General features: G+C 33.8%; 1 protein-coding gene across 2 annotated transcripts in view; it reads right to left on the reverse strand.

The window, feature by feature from the left end:
* Positions 1-2,133: 2,133 nt before the first annotated feature.
* LOC149076772 (paraspeckle component 1-like) overlaps positions 2,134-20,807 on the reverse strand; it is a 52,001-nt gene continuing 33,327 nt past the window's right edge. For both annotated transcript variants that reach the window (XM_089244436.1, XM_089244437.1), the window contains one exon: positions 2,134-2,580. In XM_089244436.1, coding sequence (XP_089100562.1) covers positions 2,380-2,580 — 201 coding nt within the window. In that variant the 3' untranslated portion in view covers positions 2,134-2,379. The remainder of the gene's footprint in view (positions 2,581-20,807) is intronic.

Consider the following 20,807-nt stretch of genomic DNA (forward strand, 5'->3'; position numbering starts at 1 on the left):
AAATGTTCAGTTGCTGGAGAAATCATTATAATGCACCATAAACAGAAAATTCCAAACTGATCGGTTGGCACAGTTAAATCCTGAATTCAAGAACAAGCAATCGGTACTGACCTGTTTTACGACTTCATAAACGTTGTACCACATCTCGATTTGAGAACTAAGAAATGCGTACTCTACATTATTTTCTCGCTGATTAAAAACAATTTATTGCTGACAATGACGTAAAGCGCTGCTTCGACGTGTCCCGTTTTCCAAAATTCTATCGTAAAGCTCATATGTATATTAATCATTATATTAGTTACCACATCAATTTTTCCAGCTAGCTATGGCTTTTAGGTCAGAGAAATGGTAAAACTAAAATATGACATGAATGTCGCTCTCCACTTGTTAATACAAGATATACGGAAGACTGAATGATGTGAAGATATTATTTGAGATGTTAATTTTTTAAGGAAGGAATTTTTAACTGCCTCGATTCCCGGTAGAGGCAGAAATGAGTTTTTTCCTTCCTTAAAAAATTAACATCTCAAATAATAAATATCTTCACAACATCCAGTCTTCTGTATTTCCAGAAGTAATCAGTAGTTTTTAAACTAGGACTTGACAAATCGAGAAAAAAATTTAGGCGTCAGTTAAAATTTCAGAAGTCAGGCATTCATTTCCTAGAAAAACTGTCACTAAGCTCATGAAAAGTTATAAAAACATTTTGAACAGTTTGTGTTAGTAAACAAGCTGAGATAATTCCTGAAAATTGTATTGCTTTAGGATTGATTTACTAATCACATACATAGTATTTTGGGCTCTTCATGCCAATTTTTTTAAATGAATTGGCGCCTGGGATTTGTCAAGCCATCATAAATCACAAAACAAATGAAACTTAATTTGTAGTTGGTCAAGTCATAAGCTAGAAAAAAAAAAGGGGGGTTTAAGCTAGATAAAAAATTCCTTTAGCAAAAAAACGAAAATGGGAGAAAAAGCTTTGGCAAAATGCTAATGATTTACGGTTGGATGACTTCTCGTTTCGTTCCTCTTGTACGCATTTTTGCGAAAGTGGCTACTATTTCTTTCGCATTCTACGAAAAATGAGACCGTAGCTTAAACCCTGAAGCCTTCTTAGGACTACTTTGTAGAAACAGCAGCAGCAGTTGAAATACATTTTAACGATTGAAGCTCTACTTAAATTTCTATTAGAAATGAAACTGGATATTCAAAAAGTTGTTAATCTTTGTTAGAAATTAAATGTAAAAATTGTTGACATTACGCCTCCCAATTTCAATATATTGTTTTTAAAGCACATTGTCTTCACAACTACGTATATATGAAATAACGTTTTTGTTATTTTAACACAAATTAATGAAAATTCCCGGATACACTCATCCTTCAGGGAATGCTTCGATATCTGAGAAGTGAAGCGGGGTATGTCCGGTCTTTCAATATTCAATGTCGTCACAACTGAACACGCCAAAGAAAAACAATTTAGCTCAATAATGCTGAATAAATCTTCAAATAAAATTCAATCATTTATGAATTTCCATTTCTCAACAATTTCCATAGCCAAGGAAGAAGCTATAACAAATTCTCTTGTGCCAAAACCACTTTGTCAATTTATTCTGAAATATATATATTTTTTCAATGCCCTTCATTGAGATTGTTTAAAATATTAACAGAAAAGTAGATTTTCCCACCTTTTTTTAGAGGCAATCTGTACAAATTAACTGATTTCATCATGTGTAATGTTGAGTGCCCAAGTTTTTCAACACAAATCGGTACAATCTCACCATACCTATTTTCTTAGTAGCAAATGAGGTACTCGCTGGCCAGCTAACTCTTTGACATAGGTAAAGGATGTCATACGTTGCTGTCAATCCTTCACTCAATTATAATTCCAATTAAAGATAGAGTCGCATGTAAAGGATACCAATAAACCATTACAGATACATTTCATTAAGTTCTTAAATGCTATAGTAAATTTTTATCAAAGAAATAAAAATGTAATTATCCAGAGCCACTCACGATGAAAGGCAACTAAGAATCAAATGAAGTGATTCTTCGAAGAGACAATACGCAAGAGCTTTGATTAACACATTAAAATAAAGGGCAAATGAGCCCCAACAATATATTTACAAGTACACATTTCGCAATATCATAAAAAGGTTTTATTACCATCGAGACAGGCTACAGCTAGATAGATCCATACATACACAACGCGCTACAGATGATTTTTTTTAAGTGATGTTATTCTTACAACATTGAAGTTCACCAGACAATAAATGAGAAAAGAATTCAGGATAGGTAACAAATAATGTCCAATACTAGTAGTGATAATGTATAAGTTGTCGGCATGCGTTTTTCTTTAATGCCAGATCAGAAATGTTCCTCTCAGTAACGGCGACGCTTTGAATCCATGCCATATTCCTCCATGTTTTCCATCATTTCATGGGGCATACCGCGCATATCGCGACCACCTCGTATATTACCCCCTGGGCCACCAGATGGCATGGGACCACCCATTTCATTCATAGGATCACCAGAGTTTGGGAATCCTGGGCCCATGGGTGGCTGATCAAAACGAGATTGGCGCTATAGTTTTATGTTATCAGAAAAATTGATCAATTAAGTTGCGAAAAACAGCAGTTTCATTTTCAAAGTTTTTTTTTTGAAGCACCATAAAATTGTGAAGATGAGCACATCCACCGAGCAGCCATAATCAAATATATACAGGAACACCGAGGGGGAAAAAGGAGAAAAAAATTGCACATTAGCATAAATAAAGATATATTTCAGTAAGTTGAAATAAGTTTTAAAGAACTCCAAGTCACTCGCCAATGGAGATGATTCCAATGGCCCCACCCTACTATCATATTTGACAAAAAACCTTTTCTTCATAATTTTGACATTGAATTAAAAGTGAATAAAAAAAAGGAATAATATACTCTGATATGCATATACAGTAAAACCCCTCATAACGGACACCCTTTAGATGCAGTCACCTCTTTCCCTGCCAAATAATAATTTCCACCTCATACAATATAGTGAGCATTTCACCCCCCTCTTTTATAGAAGAAAAATTTTTTGTCCCGCCGGTGTCCGCAAAAAGAGGTTTTACTGTATTAAAAATGCGGATCACTGTAAGAAGACGTAACAAGTTGGAAATAAACTAGCTTGGATCATCAATTCTGCTAGAAGCATCAGCGATTTCAATAGAACCTGTTACAGGTGTCCCTCGCTTTACACGATTAATTGGATCTGTGAAAAATTCATGCAAATTGAGTATGACATAGGCACTACAGAAATCAGGATCTCTCTAGGATAAATGAAAAATTTGCATCAGTAAGAAAAAAAATATCAATGAATGAAAAAAAAATCTCTCCTTTCACCACTCAGTTAGCGTCTCTTCACTCATTTCAGTTTGCCAGTGTGGACATCACGATAGCTTTACATTGCAAGGGCTCAGATTCAAACTTCAGCACAGAAGTGGCCTGCTGAAGTTGATTAACTGGGGTTTCCTGATCATGAATGTGTGTGACCCAATAGTCTCCTTCAAAAAAAATTGCCATCACAAGTAGCAGACCTCACATTTGAATACACATAATATTCATTCATTGCTAATTCGAAAGATAATGGCAGATACTGTAAACCGTGAATACCCTATTAGGTTCCTCAAAAAATATTCTTGAGACAGCCACCTCTTCAAACGTAAAATGGTAAATAAATTGCCTATCATATAAACAAGGGCTGTGAACAGTTAGTAAGCAAGTCTCATCACTCAACAGGATAATATCTAATTGTCCTAATGATAACAAAGGGATTCTCCATTTTTGAAGATCACAGCGAATTCTGATTAATAGGACTCACGCAATTCACTAACATCTTTAACTAAAACAAATTTCGCTGCATCTCACAGAATTCACTTTCAGGATCAATACTACTGAAATGATCAACTGAAGACAAGAATATTCTTCCCAACTTTAAGTTGCAATAACTCCCTGAAGAATAGAATGAGAGGAGTGATTGGTGGTAAAACAAAAGTGAATTAGTAAAACAATTTACTAATTATAACATGAATCTGGATAAAAATACTGTAAATTATCAAATTCAGGATGCTTGCAACCATCTCTACATTGTCTAAAGAGGAGTTACAAAATTGAAGCACGCCCTTGTTTTATTTAAATCAACTTTTAAATAGTGTAATAGTGGAAATGTGTAAAGTCGCATAGAGCAAGGGATACCTGTTTTTATAGTTAATAATGAATGCCGGAACATAGCTGGATTTAAAAGTCAGAAAAAAATAAATAACACTGCGATTTTAGAGTATCATTGTTGAATTTCAATATTACATTTTCATAATATACTAAAAGGATACCATTCGGAAAATATGTAATTTAACACAAGTATGCATATCCCATATTTTATTCAGACCCTTTTTAAATAAAATTTATCGAGTACTTTAAATACACATTTAATAGCCTATTCATTTCATGTGAGTGTATCACACCTAGACAGGTTTACTCAATTACACATGGTAATATTCATGTGTATTAATATAAAAACATACAAAAGTGTTAAAAAATTTTCATTGGTTTTCTTTTATAGCTTGAATCAGCTGGCTCACTCATATGCAATACCACAACTAATCTGCCTGCTGATTTTCATTTACTTTTTTCATATAATTCTTGACAATTGTAAATAGGGTTGTGTACATAAAATAAAAATTTGAATAAGAAAATGAAAACACAGAAGATCAAGACCAAAACCTGGTTTGAGCCTGTAATTAGCACACAAAAATGAAAAACATTTGATGATTTTTAGATAAACAAACCTGATTAACAGAATTGTCAACTCAAACGAGACCTAACAATGATTAATTCTGAAAACAAATTTTCATTGCTGGCAGATTGCATTTAAAAGAAATCTTGACAAATGTATGTCAATACTGTTCTTAAATGAAGTGCCGTAGCATTTCATCAAATCACAGGTATCCATAACATATCTACGAATAAATGACGTAGGAAAGTAAAATATTAGCTTCACTTTCAGGTTTGTTTGTCAGCCATCCATGCATGTTTACTTGGAGTCGACACTGTGATTATACTATACAAATTTGACCTCGATGGCCTCGTTTTTCTTGCTTAATATCTCAATGTAAAAACATGGATGCTCTACTAGCAGTATGCACCAAAGAAGAGCAAAGAGCAGAAAGTATGACCTATTTATAAAGTATTTTTCTAGACAAAGTATGCCAAAGGCTGAAAGCTGAGGCTTAACGCACAATAGAGACTGCTCTACCATACAAAAATGCATATGAATGGATCAAGAGATTTAAAATTGGCCAGACAAGTGCGAAACACAAAAAGGGGAGTAGGATGCCCAAACTTCAACCACTGATGAGAATGTTCACAAAGCTCAAGAAATAGTACTGGAAAAAGAGACCAGTTGCCATTGATAAATGCAACAAATTCTCTGCATATTAGGGAAAGATATTTTCTGGATATTATGCCGAGATTGACTCTGAAGGAAAATAAATCTGGTCTGAAGCAGGGATATGAACCCAGACCCTCTCGCAAACTGGGCAAGCATGCTGCCTTTCTTATTAAACACTGTGGCACGAGACACTGAAATAGAGGCATTAGTAGCCTCCATTAAATTTACTTTAGCAAATGGCTCCCCAGGTAGGACAATAGAGATAAACAGCTTTTCCTAGTCCTGGCAGAGATCAGATGGCACTCCTTTCAGAGTGCACCTATATTGGGAAAGTTTTATTCCAAGGACTTTTCCTACTTGAGCAGCACTTGTACCCATGGGGCAGAAAGGTCAAGAAAGACAGTACAAATTTATTTCCTGCAGATAGACATCAAAATTTTGTGACCCACACAGAATGTGCTAATAGATAATGTGCTATGTCATTCCAAGTGATCCTATTGGTGTCCTACTGCTAAACCGCATATGCACTTCGTGTTTATATTTTCCCTTCTAATGAATGTCGGCATGTGCTATATGTACAGATGTTACATATTAAGGTATTCAAAGTATGTTTGAAGGGCTGCCATCAATCTAACAAGGTGGGAGATGCTTGAATTTTTATGTTCTGTAATTATCACGACCAAGTCTGCTTCCTCTTTGTAAAGAACTATCACTGTGTGGCCACAGGATTCAAATCCAAATTTAACAATGTGGGACCATTAGGAGACCACACAACAGTTACTGAAGACTGAAAATACTTTTGTTTTCACTTTTTTGTTCATCACTGCCTAAAAAACTTCAGTACGGTAGTCTCACCACAGAGAGCAACAGGCCTACAAACAGTACAAATATTCAATCATTACACTTCACTTTGAAATATAGATGGCAGCACTTAAAAAAAAAATCAGACAGCACTTAGACTGCTTAGGTACACACTTACACTTTTGGCACAACTCACTAGGTAGTAAACTGCCCATGGAGATGGGTATGAGTTTTACTTGGTTAAAACAAAGGTAGTGACAAAGCTTCAAATTTGGAAAACAGATAACTGCACAACCAAAACTTTTAACAAACATACATGAACTGATATAGGTTTTGGAAGACAATTCTTACACCATCCCATACAGAGATAAAACTGATTAGGAAAGTATCAAAACCTTCCATATTTGGGAAGTTTTCATTTATTTGAGATCAAGGCCTATACAAAAGAATGCAGGTGTTCACATTGATACAAATATACATACAAATTTAAGTTAAGAAAAGCGAGAATCATTGAAGATATGGAAAATTATTCCAATAAGCCATTGAACAAGGAGAGGGAAGTAAACGTTTGAAGCTGTTGGTATATGAAAAGATTAAAAAAATGAACAGGTTTCCAATAAAATATCCACACAATATAAAATTGCAATAGAATATAGATTCGTCATCTATTGAACCAGAACCCATTCTCCATAAGTACAGCATTGCTTATTGGTGTCATAGCTTGAATGTTTGTTCTTTTGCAAAAGACGGCATTTTGAAAACTGGTATAGAAAAGTGACAGGGAGATTATACTAAGTATCTTAAATGGGAAATACTTCTGAAATTGCTGAGTTAATGATAGATGAATAGAAAATTCAAGGAGATAAGAAAGGGGTTAATTCCCATAAAATTGACTTGGAAGCATAAAGAAATGGTCGCCAAAACATGGAGAATTAGAGATATATTTCAGAGGTTGAATTCTACAAATTCCTTATCAGTCCTATAAAATTCTTGATTTAATAAATCATATGATCTGAGAAAAGTCTTGCGTTGCAGTTGAGATTTTTGAAGGTGGATAATGCACTATGAAGAAAGTGATAAAAGCATGATGTTGGAAGAATAAGCAAAATGGTCCCATCCACACGTAGACAGCAAGCAATTTCTCCGTACGATAGAAACTAATTCTATAGCTTAACATAGTTGACTATTCCACAATTACAGTAGCTTACTAAGATGATTATCAATAAAGAGCCAACAATGTGGACACTCAAAACATTAGTGACAGTATTTTGAACGGCCCAGACATTAAGGTAGTTAATTTATCAATGTAAATAATAAATTAATGGAACACAACATTACCCTTGCAACAACAGAAACTCTACAACCTATGTATGTTATAAGGTTTGAAAGACAAGCAGCAAATTCCAACACTAATACCTCCCCTTCAAATACTTAATATTTCAATAACAATCAAAAAAAGATTTCAAAATTGTTTATGACATTTTATTATGAGCATAATTCTCATTTTTTATTTATTATGTATTATTTTATCTATTATTTCTCCATTATGTACCCAGAAATTTAGGCCATGGAAATAGTTCTTTAACATCAGTGTCAAGTAGGTATACGTGAAAAGCACTGAAACTTACAAGAACTGCGACTCTTATTTATTTACATAAAAAATTTCCCACTTGATATCATCAAAAACAAATTTTCACAAATAGGAAATGCATTAAAAATACAAAAATACTATGAAGAGGTTAGTATCATATAGTGAACAGATTCAATTTAAAAAAATTCATTCAATCAAAAAGTCACCATCAAAAATAGTGTGCGCATATTAAAAACTGACACCTTAATTAACACGTAAAGAGGCAAGCACCCAGGGATCGACAAATCAAAAAAATATCCCAGGAGACGAAATATTTTAGGAGGCAAGTGTATTTCTTTTGCTAGCGCTAGTACCCGTATACTGAAAATTTTAGGCACTAATATCAGTTTTTTAGTCACCACCGTGGCCCGAAGACGGATTTGTCAAGCCCTAATTTAAGCGCTTCCCTGTAAAAGATTCGTCCTCTGATTCAATGTAATTTTAATAGATATTTGTACCAGTTTATAGCCTGAAACTGGAGACCAACTTGGCGCCCAACACATTACCCATGGGACGGGGGTGATGGAATGGTTCAGGGGACAGTAGAAGCATAGGATGGGTTTAGCACAGAATTTTATGGGCTGGCTTGAGTTGGGGTCGTTAAGAAAAATTTCTTGGAAAGGGGGGGGGGGGGCTGCGGCCCAATGAAAGAATCAACCTTTAGAAGTCAAAACGTTGAAACAATCAGATAATCTTCCTTTTGCAATGGAAACATGTTTCATTTGCTTAGTAACTAACGTTGCCATTACTCTAGGTTCACAGTACCCTTCATTACAACATACCTCCTTATAATGCCCAATCAGATATTTTGCATCTTCTATACAACAGCTACTAAAAATTCAATCAACATCAGAACTAGACAAAATTATTAAGAATGTGCTTTTAAAATACATTTGGTTTTTTTTCCGTCTCCCAACATGAGCATTATAAATTTTCATCGTATATAACCCACAATATTCTAGCTATGATATGGTTGGTGCATAGGCCTATGTGACAAAAAAAATTTATAAGGCAGTGTCAGGCACTGCATTACTGACAGTGAATGACAATGAAGCTTATAATGCAGATGTCACTAGAAAATGGTCATGAAAAAATATTGCAGCATGTACTTATCATGACTGATGTATCTGACTATAATTCTGTTAATTCAAATTTCTACTTAGAAAACATGATTTTTGTATGACCAAATTTAGTTTGGAAAAATTCTACAAGTCAGACTTTGCTTTTCTCGATCAAGTTGTTAAACAAATTTTTAAAAGACTAAAAGTTTGACAATTGTTTTCTTTACTCTTTTCTTTTAATAATTTAATGCCCATTTTAACATTGTTCAGCTGGAGTGCATCAAGACTTAATTCTGATTATGTTTCAACCTATAGATCAAGATGTAACATTCAAAATCAGAATATTTTTGTCGTCATTGAAAGTATCTGAAAGTTCACATTGCAATACATTAGTGAAAGTAATTACCTTGATAGCATAAATAAAATAAGCAAAATTTGTGTAACAGTTTCATAGCAGATGATCATGAACTTTTCCTATAAATCAGGCTTTAAATATGGACAAGAAATTCCGCAGTGATGCTGATCCAGAACAGTGAAATAACGTAACAGCTAAGACCAATTATTAAAATTATAAAATTTGGGAAACAGTTTCGTAACTCATAAAACTTTAATTGATAATTATTAGCCTTTGTAAATGTTGCTTAGGTTGCAATATATAGTCATTTTAAAGATCCAGGATAAATAAATTCAAAATTTCTTTTCCAGTGACTTATGACTTCGAATTAACCAAGTTCAACTGTATATATATTTAATATCAGTTTACCTTGATAAGCAAACTCTGGGATCTGAATTGGGAAAGCATAAGAGAAAAAACAACTTGGAGAAACCTTTCTCCAACAATTACAGATCAAGATTATAAAGCTAGCATAAGGCGGAGTGCGAGGTTAAAAATATTAGTAAAAAACTAGACTTTCTATTATCCAGCACACCCTAAATTTTTCTCAGGTTTAAAACTTTGAAACTTGATCAGTATACTACAAAAGTCAGAAATATGCGTGAATTATGTCTGAAATTCTTGAGCAATGGTTGAGGAATCTAGCCTAAAATTATTCAAGTAAGCACAGGAAAGTTTGCCCAATTTTAGACAAATGCACTACTCATTCACAAATAACAGATCTTCTACAATCAATCTTTTCAAAGTGATTCACGATTACTCTTCACACAGAAACTTTTCAGCGAGAATCGCAGATGAAATTTTGTAAAAAATTAGGCATAAAAAAAAATATGCTTTTAAGACATTTGAAGTCCAAATAATTTCTTTTAAAAAGGATTTACTAGCCTCTTCATATGTTGTAGACGTACTGGCAAGGAGAGCTGCAATGAAATACATAATGAGAGAAAACAAGAAGCTAAGAGCCGTACATTACAAACTCTTCAGAGGGACAGCAGCACACTAATTCAAGACATCTGCTTGTATTGGAGCTTTTTCATTCAGAGTAAGTTGAGAAATTGAGTGTTCACTTTAGAAACCCATTTCCTCAATCACATTGAAATCAATATGCAAAAACTAAAACACTTTGTGCTTGTTCCTTCCTGTATAAAGTAGCTCAATATAACAAAAAAAAAAAAAAAAAAAAAAAAAACTAAGTTATCCTCAATGTGTATGTAAAAAGAACTCAAATCTATTTTCGAGTGATATAAAAGCCCCTTCAAAAGCACAATTTTCATTTGTGCAAGAAAAATTATGGTTTCAAATTCTATTTCAAACAATGATGCTTCTGTGCACAAAAAATCAGAAAATGCACTATTGCATAGCTGCCAACTTTTCAAAATGAAAATTTGGGAGATTTTCGCGCAAACCCGTATTTTATGGTAAAACCACTCCCCAATAAATACAAAAGGGTTTTTCCAAATAAAATAGGGAGTTTCCACACATAAAAGTTACAGCATAGAGAATAAAATCCCTACTCAAAAATTGAAGTTAAATAAAATAGGGATTTACACACATGGAAGTTGAACCCTTGGGAATAAAACCCATATGCAAAAAAAAAAGTGAAATTGAAGGCCAAAACTTCAAAATGGTGAGCTGAAAAAATAAATATTATGTTCAATCAGAAACGATGTGAACAAACATTCTGAGCGAATGACCCCCAAAATCGGAAGATGAAGGGAAAAAGCATCAATTTTTGAAGAACCCTGACTTTGTGTGAAACTTGCTTGATTTTTTTTTTCATTTCACATGAGTGATGACAGTCTTTCCATGACCGATGTTTGTCCATAACACAACTTGTACTAAAAGGAAAAGTTTGCCCTTGAATGGAACATTTGATGAAAGGAAATTCAAGGGGAATAAGTATCTTTAAAATTGATTAAATATGTTTTTGCTTATCAGTATTCATGTTTTTTTATATTGCACGTACGTAACTTCAACACAAGAAATTTTGAACACATGCGTGTCACTATAATGAATTATTATCCAGGACTATTGGCTGCTAAGCTATTTCCCTGCACGATAAGACAAAACTTTCTTGTTACCATCAGAGGGTTTGTAAAACTTCCTTAAAAAGGGAATTTCCCCATTTACCACATGTGACGTCATTTCTGAAGGGAAAAAAAACAGAGCCAAAGACTTCATGCCCCACAAGAAATTCCTTAGGGAGGGTTTCCATAAGAGAGGATTTTTTTTTTAATGAAGTAGGAAATTTTAGGGACAATTAGGGATTTTTATAAAAATTTGGGAGATTTAAGAACTTTTCGGGAGGTTGAGGGATGAAGCTAAAATTTGGGAGATTCCCGGAATATTCTGGAGACCCGGCAGCTATGCTATTGGTTTACAAGGAATATTGCTGTTCAGCACAATAGAGCTGGACAACTCAAATCCACTGCAACAGGCATATAAAAATTTTGTCCCAGCATGAATTATCTTTTTCAACTACATGCTTGATGCTCATAGATAGAAGTATTGATTCGGGCATGGATTATTTTAAGTCAGGCATGTAAAATTTTGGAGATTTATTCACCCTTACCGCATACAGAAAAACCAGTTGAAGCAGGTTTAAAAATAATTCAAGAGAATATTGCTGGAAGAAAGCAGTAGTAACTGCAAGTACAGACACTATGAGATAGCATGTAATCCTATACATATGATCAAGAAAGCATGTAATCCTATACATATGATCAAGAAAGCATTGCAAAAGCATGTTGCTTTATTTTTTTCCCCTTTTTTGAGAAGGCAGGGAACTGCAAGAGAACTGGATAAAAACTAACGTATGTCGCAAAACAATCTCAGGAAAAGTTTTAAGAAAAGTGTAGAAAACACTATTATGAGAACTTTCACTACAGAATATTTCCAGAGCTGAAAGCTCATTTCAGAACAATCTGTTTTGGGAATGGCAAGATAAACTTAAGTTCGGATATAGGCGCATAAAAAACTTAATTATTTACCATAAAAAGTTTTTGATATTAATCATCAAGCTAACATCTTGAGGGGGGAAAAAGAAAGAAGAATCACAAACACAATATTCTTGACCTGGAGGGGGGGGGGGGGTGTCTAGATTTTTTCATAGGGCCTTGTTTTGAGAAAAAAATTATCCTTAATTTCATGGAAAGTGAAAACAATAGTTAAATTTTTGAAAAAAGTGAAATACAAAACTTATGGTTTTGTTAATGCAAGCTCCACAATTTATTGCAATGAATTTGTTGGGATGTTAATAAATTTACCACAAAAATTTGTGATGCAATCATTCCTGTTATTTTGTTGAGGGTGTAAAAAAACGGTCAAATTAGACTAGGGACCTGTGATTACAATAAAATCTGCTGTTACAGAATTTCTGCCTTACACAACTGACACTGATTTACAAGTGATTCAGGTGACTTAGACTTTTGAAATATATGAATAAAATTATGAGACAAGAGACCTCTAAACTAACACCGGAAGAAACTACAAAAAATCTTGCCACTGTTTTTGAGTAAAAAACTTGGAATTCCAAGAAACAAAAAAATGTTAAATGAAAATATTGTAGAGAAGGGAACTACACACATACTTTTATATATGCTTAAACTTATTTTCACCCCACATATAAACATGCATCTTCTGAACAATTCACTCTTATAATTATTTGAGCTATATCAAGCACATGGTAACATTCTTTGAGGAACACCAAATTCATTGCACAAACCATTGAGTTTTAATGGAACTAATAGTTTCATGCTATAACTATTTTTGTGCAATATATTTTTAATTTTAAATAAATTAATTTAAAAACAAACTGAAAGAGAAGGTTAAATGACTACAAATATATACAACCTCCCACTTCTTTCATAAAATCAAGTCCAAATCTAGTCTCAATAACTGTTTACTTTTTGAACACCACAAAATTAAAAATAAAATTTTACTCCTTATCTCCATTAATTAAAATACTGCTACTTCAAAACAACTGCATATTTCTAATAACATAAGTACTCACTAGTTGCAGTTTATGTAAATCAGGGCTCCCATTCAAAAAATTAGAAAAGGCAAGACAGAAGGTATCCCCATAGACAACATAATCATAGCATAATTTAAAAAAAACTCCCTTAAAAAAACTTAATTTTTTTTTTTCATAGTACTATTTCAGTATCCTTTAAGGCTGACAAGCCAAAGCAAAATGACAAAATGGCTACAAAAACAATTTTTGATCAAAACATTGTACTATCAACCACAGATAATTCTTTTGTCTCTCCTCACAATATATATATATATATATTTTTTTTTTGGAGTCTCCCAAAGTGTAGAGTCTGTGAACCCTCTTCGACAATGCGCAGCAAATTACAAAGACATGTATAAATTACAAGATCCGATGTAAATGAGTCAAGGTGAACCGGATAGTTTTACTGTGTTGTACATTGTTATTTTAAAAGGATTTGTTTACATTTTACTGTTCAATACCAGCGCAATCGTTTTTGACACATGAAGCACTTCTAGCTCTTTGCTGAGCATTGTAAACATTTTTTTTTGCCTCTGAATGTCTTAAAAATACAGAAGACAATTAAATGTTACAAACCTAGAATAGGCCTATGTATCCAACTGTTGTTTTACCTATACACAAAATATGCACCATAATTTTGAATTATGTTACTGTCCAAGTCCATGAAGTAGTAAATATAAACAAAAATTTCCATCCAGACAGAAGTTTCAACAACTACTCTACTTGTACCTTCAAGCTAAGCAAATAAAAAAATGGTTAGGCCAAATGAGCCACATACCCCTCCCCCCAAGATAACTTTAAAAACTATACAAATTCTGCTGTGGCAGAATCTTTGATAACAATCTACAGCATTTGTAATACAGTAGACTCTGTAACTCGACACCCCAAAAGTATAGACAAACATGTCAACTTAAGATGTCGAGTTAACAGGATTTCACTCTAAATTTTGTTTCATCATTTTTATGTACATAATTATATACATTCTAACAACTGTATTAAATAAAATGATAATTCTCATTAATTTTAATTCAGGGTTATTCCAAAATAGAATCAAAACGTATAAAAAAAATTGTACCTCATGAAAAATAATCAAGTACATTTACTTGTTTTTCTTTCCGAAGAGAAAACAAAAATTCTTCTATACACTGTTCAGTTTATCCCGCGATTGTTCGTCTTTTTCCTGACTGCATAGGAAGTGACGTGTCACATCTGGAGTTTTAATGCATCATGGAAAGATGCAGATACTTCATCTGAACTTTCTGATTCTATTTCTTAAGACATGAAACACTTGCTTTGGGTGATTGATTCTAGAATATCGTCGTCTGCTAGATCCTGAAGTTACAAGATCAGAGTCAATACTCACAAATTCATCGTCGATACAATCAACCCATAATGCTATATATGCTTCCTCCACACTTAATCTGGGAAGAATCTTCGGAGAAATAATCATTTTCCAAAGACTCAGAACTAAAACTAATATGATGAAAGTAGTTCCGAATTGTGGCACTCGTGCCTCAGTTCCAGGCAGAATCAATCATTTCAACTGCATGTAAAACAAATTTTTACGTCCATTATAACATCCCCGAATTCAAATTTGTCTAATTTTCTGTTAGAAGTTTTCATACTTAGGATAAATTCCTAATTTCCTTGATTGAGAATTTTTGCGAGATCTTTTGCTTTCTCTTGAATTATTGATCCTGATAATGGGATTAAGTGAGATCGAGGGATTTGAAACACAAAAGAGTTGTCTCCTCTGCATCACTGAATTCTGATTTCTTATGCGTTTTCGGCTTGCTTCATAAGATTTAAATGCTGAAAAAAATTTGCCTCATTTTCAGCAAATGTTGAAATGGTGTTCCGTGCAACTCCATATTCTTCAGCGAGTTTTTCTCACGTCTAGTTTTTCAAAATTTCAACTTTTGACTTTAAAGTTAAAGTATGAAGTCCGCGTGGAGCCATTGCATTCATGGCCATCGATACTCACAATGATAACCATATGACATATTCAGCATCTAACCAGGCTTTAGCTATTTCTTTTACTCCTTTTCCAAGAAATCGTAAAACCGAGTTCCACCAAAAACATTCCCAGCAACAGACTCTCAATCAAAACTCACAAAAGATAATATTTTTATCGCTATTGGATGCTGAAATTGCCAACATCTAATAAGGATCACACCACTTCTTTCGGCCATGAAAAGAATGAAAGACCTGTTCTGGAAATGCCACTAAAATGATAGGCCGGCCAAGATAGGGGCCTCAAACATGCATTCTTCACATGTACGCCCCCCCCCCGATAGCACAAAAAAGGCACCCATCATATAAAACATAGAAACAAAGGATTATCAAAGTACCCACGGACAACGTAAAAAACTTCTTAGAATGAAAGACCAATTGTAAAACAAAGTCATAGTAAAGGGACAAAAATCGTAGTCGACTCAAGCAGAGTTAAGCCAGACACGTGTCGAATTATAAGTTTCCCCTTCGTTCAAATTAGTATTGGGCCAACCAAGGGAATAATAGATGCCGAGTTATCCACGTGTCGAATTACCGAGAGTCTACTGTATTTGGCAATATATCAATGATTCCCTGCTCAATTGAAATTAAAATACACAAATTTTGTTAAGATTTTGTAGGAAAAATAGGACATTTTACCAAAAAGTAAAAAAAAGCAGGATGAGTGGGAGCCCTGATGTAAATAGTAATGAAAGAGATAGAATTACAATCATTACATTGTTTCCGTGCAGTTCCAAAGAAAAGAAATTTAAACAAACAACCATGATATAGAATATATACCTAAATGATGAAATCTATTAGATATAACAAATTAGTGAATGCCAAACTCAATGATTTATATCTAACACCTGATAAAGAAACCAAATCTCTGGAAAACAAAAGCAACAACCTGGTTAAAAAATGTGAGTTGAATGATCTTTTCAAAAACCCAATTATCTTGAAAGGCAAAAAAAAAAGTAGGTAATTATGTGAATTTAGAAATTAAAAATGTAGAACTTTCAATATGCTTCATATTCTCACAAATCTTACTTAAAATTCCAACAAATGGTTGAAGTTCAGTTTAATGAACAGCTCAGAGTTCTGCGAAGAAATAGGAACACAATGTAAAAATTATGAAAGCAGAAGATATTTCAGGGAAGATAATGAGCATAATCCGCAAATTTTCAATAAATTTGCAATCAGCATTTTGCACCCATAGGTTTTGGTTTGTACCTACTGAACAAAGTCAAAAACATACTAAACACAGTTTCAAGAGAAAGGAAAAAGACTACTTTTGGAAAATTTTTTTTGGAAGAATCGTTAAATTTCTTTATAAAAATTGAAACATTAATTTATCTGTAAAGCAGCATTAGAAATTGGGGGAAACAACAAATTCAGTCATTGTACTTAAGACTTGAAAATTCAAATATCACTATGATTGGAACTTAAGAATTCCAAAACAGAACATCACGAGGAATATATAATTAAAAAGAAAGGAACTGAAAAACTATTTTTTTAATGGATCTCTTCTGCTGTAAAAAAAAATTAATTTACAAAACAACTTCACTTTTATTATAATGGAGGGAAAAAAAGAAACAATTTTTTTTCCCTCTGAATGTCGTCAGTAACAAAATAGCCAATTAAAAATTAGATCTATAGCAACTACAAGAAACTATTTTTTTTTTCCTTAAAAAAAATTTAATTATCACACATTTCATTGATTTAGGCAAACATTAGTTGAATAGTAAATAAAAACTAATAAAAAATTTTTTTGTACAGTTGGATGCCACTTATTAAAATTACAGATATTATTTCGGTATTATGACTTGTGCAAAGAATGGAATGGACCGATATCATAACATGAGAAAAATTTGTTTACAGCCATTGGGACTTCAATTATGGTATCATTTTCTGTCATAAGGTTTTTTGCGCATTCTGAAGCTAAGGTTTAAATAAATGTGTTTTCCCTCTAGGTTATCGTTATCAGCGCTGCAAGGGGCTATGTGTTCTCTCCCTACCCAATTGTTTACCAACATTTCTGTATTTAATGTCTTAATCAGTCAATAGTATTCGTGTGAAGTTGGTTTTGCAATGCCCTTCCTATAATAAAGGCAAATGTATGGGGGGGGGGGAAACATTTCCTTAAATTCTTAATCAGTTTCTTTCAGTCTACTAGATTCAAATTTCTTCGTCCGAGACTTTCAAGAGATCTATAAGCATATTGTACATTTTAAAAAAAAACATCGTAATTTGTGATATACGTTAGACAATTCCATCCTAATGCCTCACAATGGCTGAATGACGCAAATGTAGGATTTTAGCTTTAAGTAAAAAGTCCTGTTTTAGAGTAGAATTTAAAATTAAACGATTGAACATTTTACAGCCAATTATGTAAGAAAGAAAAACAGTTACATTTTACCAATACCCATTTACAATACGTCCTGTTTGACCAAGTGGGATGTATATGTACTTGCAAACACAGGACTCCTTCCGAATATACATATCATTTGGTTATCATCAGAAACTCAGAAAATGAAAAGAAAGAGTCCCAATGTGATCACATTAAACCATTAAGTGACAACGACTGTATTACACCCACAAATATACATATTTGCTGTACAACTACTGAAGGCAATTCTTTCCTCTTGTTCAATTTTATAATTATAATACTGGGGACTTTCTTATGAATTGACACATGCCGGGAACGTGTTGTGTGTGTATATGTGTGACCCTTAACCTATTTCTGTTATTAAACTAGACCTCTGAATTATTAACTTGTGTAAGATTGCATAATAGCACAGGACGACACTCAATTGTTTAGATTTTTAACATTAAGGAAAAAAAACATACAATACCTGTGTAGAATACTTACCACAGTCCTGGTAGTTAAAAAAAAAAAAAAACAGTGGAAGAAGACCCGGTCTCACCCACAAAAACAATTCACTATTCCGGGAAATATTCAAATATTCATTCCGGGAAGTTCATAAAATTATATCGATGAAAGGTAATCACTTTCATTGGTATGTTTCACTTAACAGCTATATATTTATATAAGCCAGTAAAATGACCCAATCATTCACCCATTTTTTATGGAAGAATAATTTTATTTGGAGATGGATTATATAAAGAGAAAGCAAATTAAATTGAAAAAATACAAGTTTTAATTTTTGACATACCATATTTATTTCATACATGTGATAGCTAGACCGAGCTCTATAATTGACTGATTTCAAATGGATCTATTTTCGTGCCCAAAAGCAGTAGGCATGCTAAGAGCATGAAATAGACTTTTCCCAGGATCCTTCTGTCAAATGAAAATGTCCCTTGAATCAACAACCTGTGTAGAGACTGAGTATTTTTTTTTTACAATTGAGACGTCCATAAGTATAATGAGCTTATGCACCAGGGCTTGACTGCTCATTAATATTTTGATCACTCATTTGTACTTCAACAAGCAATGGAAAAGTAAAGACTTGGTGCATCAATATTCTAGATATAACAAACCAATTTTCCTATTAAGGTGTGCATGGTCGTGCACGCAAAATCACTAAATACACCATTTGTGTATAAGACAATTGGCATATATTGTATACAAATGGTGTATCGATTGATGAGAGAACTCCAGGTTGTGATATAGTAGGGTTTGTCCTCTAAAGCCCCATTCATATGTGAAATAAAATATTCTAGGAAGTTACCAGTAACAAGAATTTTCACACAACCCATTTACAGGGGTGGGAAGTGACCAAGTCCATTTCGGAGCAGCTTTGGAGCAGCAAAATTCAGGATTTGGAGCAGTTTTGGAGCAGCAAATTCAGGATTTGGAGCAGCAAATTCGGGATTTGGAGCAGCAAAATATGGGATTCGGAGCAGATATTTATAAATTGGAGCATTGAAATTAACAAGAATATTTTCGTTAACCCTCAACCCTTTTCAAAATAAAACTGCACTGTCTTTTGCTATGAAACATCTCTTCATCGGCTTGTTTTTGGTGTTTTAGGCTTTTGACACCTTGTTTGAAAGAGCGGCTGTCATAACATTTTTTGCACCCGTCTATTTAGGATGATTTTTGCTTACTGAGGGCACTATTTGCTGCCTTGAACAGCAGCACTTCAAATGAGCTAAAAAAATTTTTGTAAGTTTTTAATTTTTTTATACTTGGAAAGAAATTGTTGCAAAATGGGAGAAAATTTCGGAAGTATCAACTCGATGTTTGGCGATTCAGCACGCATTATCTGGCGAGATTGGCGATCTGACACTCGTTATTTGGCGAGATTGGCGATTTAACCCTCGTTATTCGGCAACATTGTCGATTTAGCGCTCGTTATTCGGCAACATTGGCGATTTAACACTCGTTATTCGGCAAAGTTTCTAAACTAACATTCGTAATTCGGCGGACATGCGCTTTTTACTCCCGGAATGACAATTTTTTTCACGAAACATCGGGATTTAACACAATGACAATCGACTACAGTAATTTCTGCTGCTTCCAGTGACGACTTTTTTTTTTTAAACGGAAACACTCGAATTTGCACTTTAAAGCTGAAAGGCACTGCAAACCATCTTCAGTTCCACGATCACGGACAATATCGGGATTTCGCAATGGAAAGCCCGATCAGGGGCCGATAGTTTAAGTATAGCGGAATAAAACACGCTCTTTTCGTAAAGAAATGTTTCGTGGCTAGCAGGAATAAAAAACTTTTGGCGTCCTTTCCGAAAATCCGGGCATACTGAAGCGAAATTCGCTATTTGGCGCAGAAAAATGCGAAAATACGCTATTGGAGCAGGATGGCGCAAGATATTAGTTTTGGCGCAGTGCGGCGCAATTGGCGCAGAGTTCCCACCCCTGCATTTAAATGGTGTTCAGCTTATGCTAGTATTCCTCCCTTTCTTTCTGGAAGTCGTCACTGGTTACATGGGTGAAAAGTAATCGGCTCAAGATGGCTGACAAAGGAGCTAACAGTTTTGTGGTGCAAAGAATGATAGGAAAGAAAATCTGACTAACCCACCACATTCTTCCCCCAAAAAAGATTAACGTCTTTTGAGGAATCTGTCCCTTTTTTTCCCCTTACGATGAAAAAAAGTTGCCATGGAAGAAATAATCACCTAAACCCCCAATCTTGCACATGTAAACGGGCTAAAAGAAACATGTGCACACATGAAATAAAAATTTACAGGAAATGTTATTACAACCACACCAGTTTAAGCTTAGGAAATGCAGGTATGTTTCGGCTAGGCAAAAAAAGTGGGCAACCACAAGTTAAAACATGAAAGTGTGTATACAAAACTTATAAAGGATATCCTAGCCCTATACCCAAATGTGAAGACATTCATATTGATAGTATTTGTCCGAACAAGGTCTGCTAATATACACCCCATCAAGTTCTGTCTGAATTTATATTTTTCATTACAGTACACGATGACTGAAAACAGTGAATCAGGGTATCACTGATTTTTAACCTGCCCCCTCACATTTTCTTAGTTATAGAAATAGAATGT

The sequence above is a fragment of the Pholcus phalangioides genome, unplaced genomic scaffold (genome assembly GCF_987345545.1).
Source record: "Pholcus phalangioides strain wild (caught in Gottingen) unplaced genomic scaffold, Ppha-v1.0 ptg000015l_1, whole genome shotgun sequence".
NCBI classification, from domain to species: domain Eukaryota; kingdom Metazoa; phylum Arthropoda; class Arachnida; order Araneae; family Pholcidae; genus Pholcus; species Pholcus phalangioides.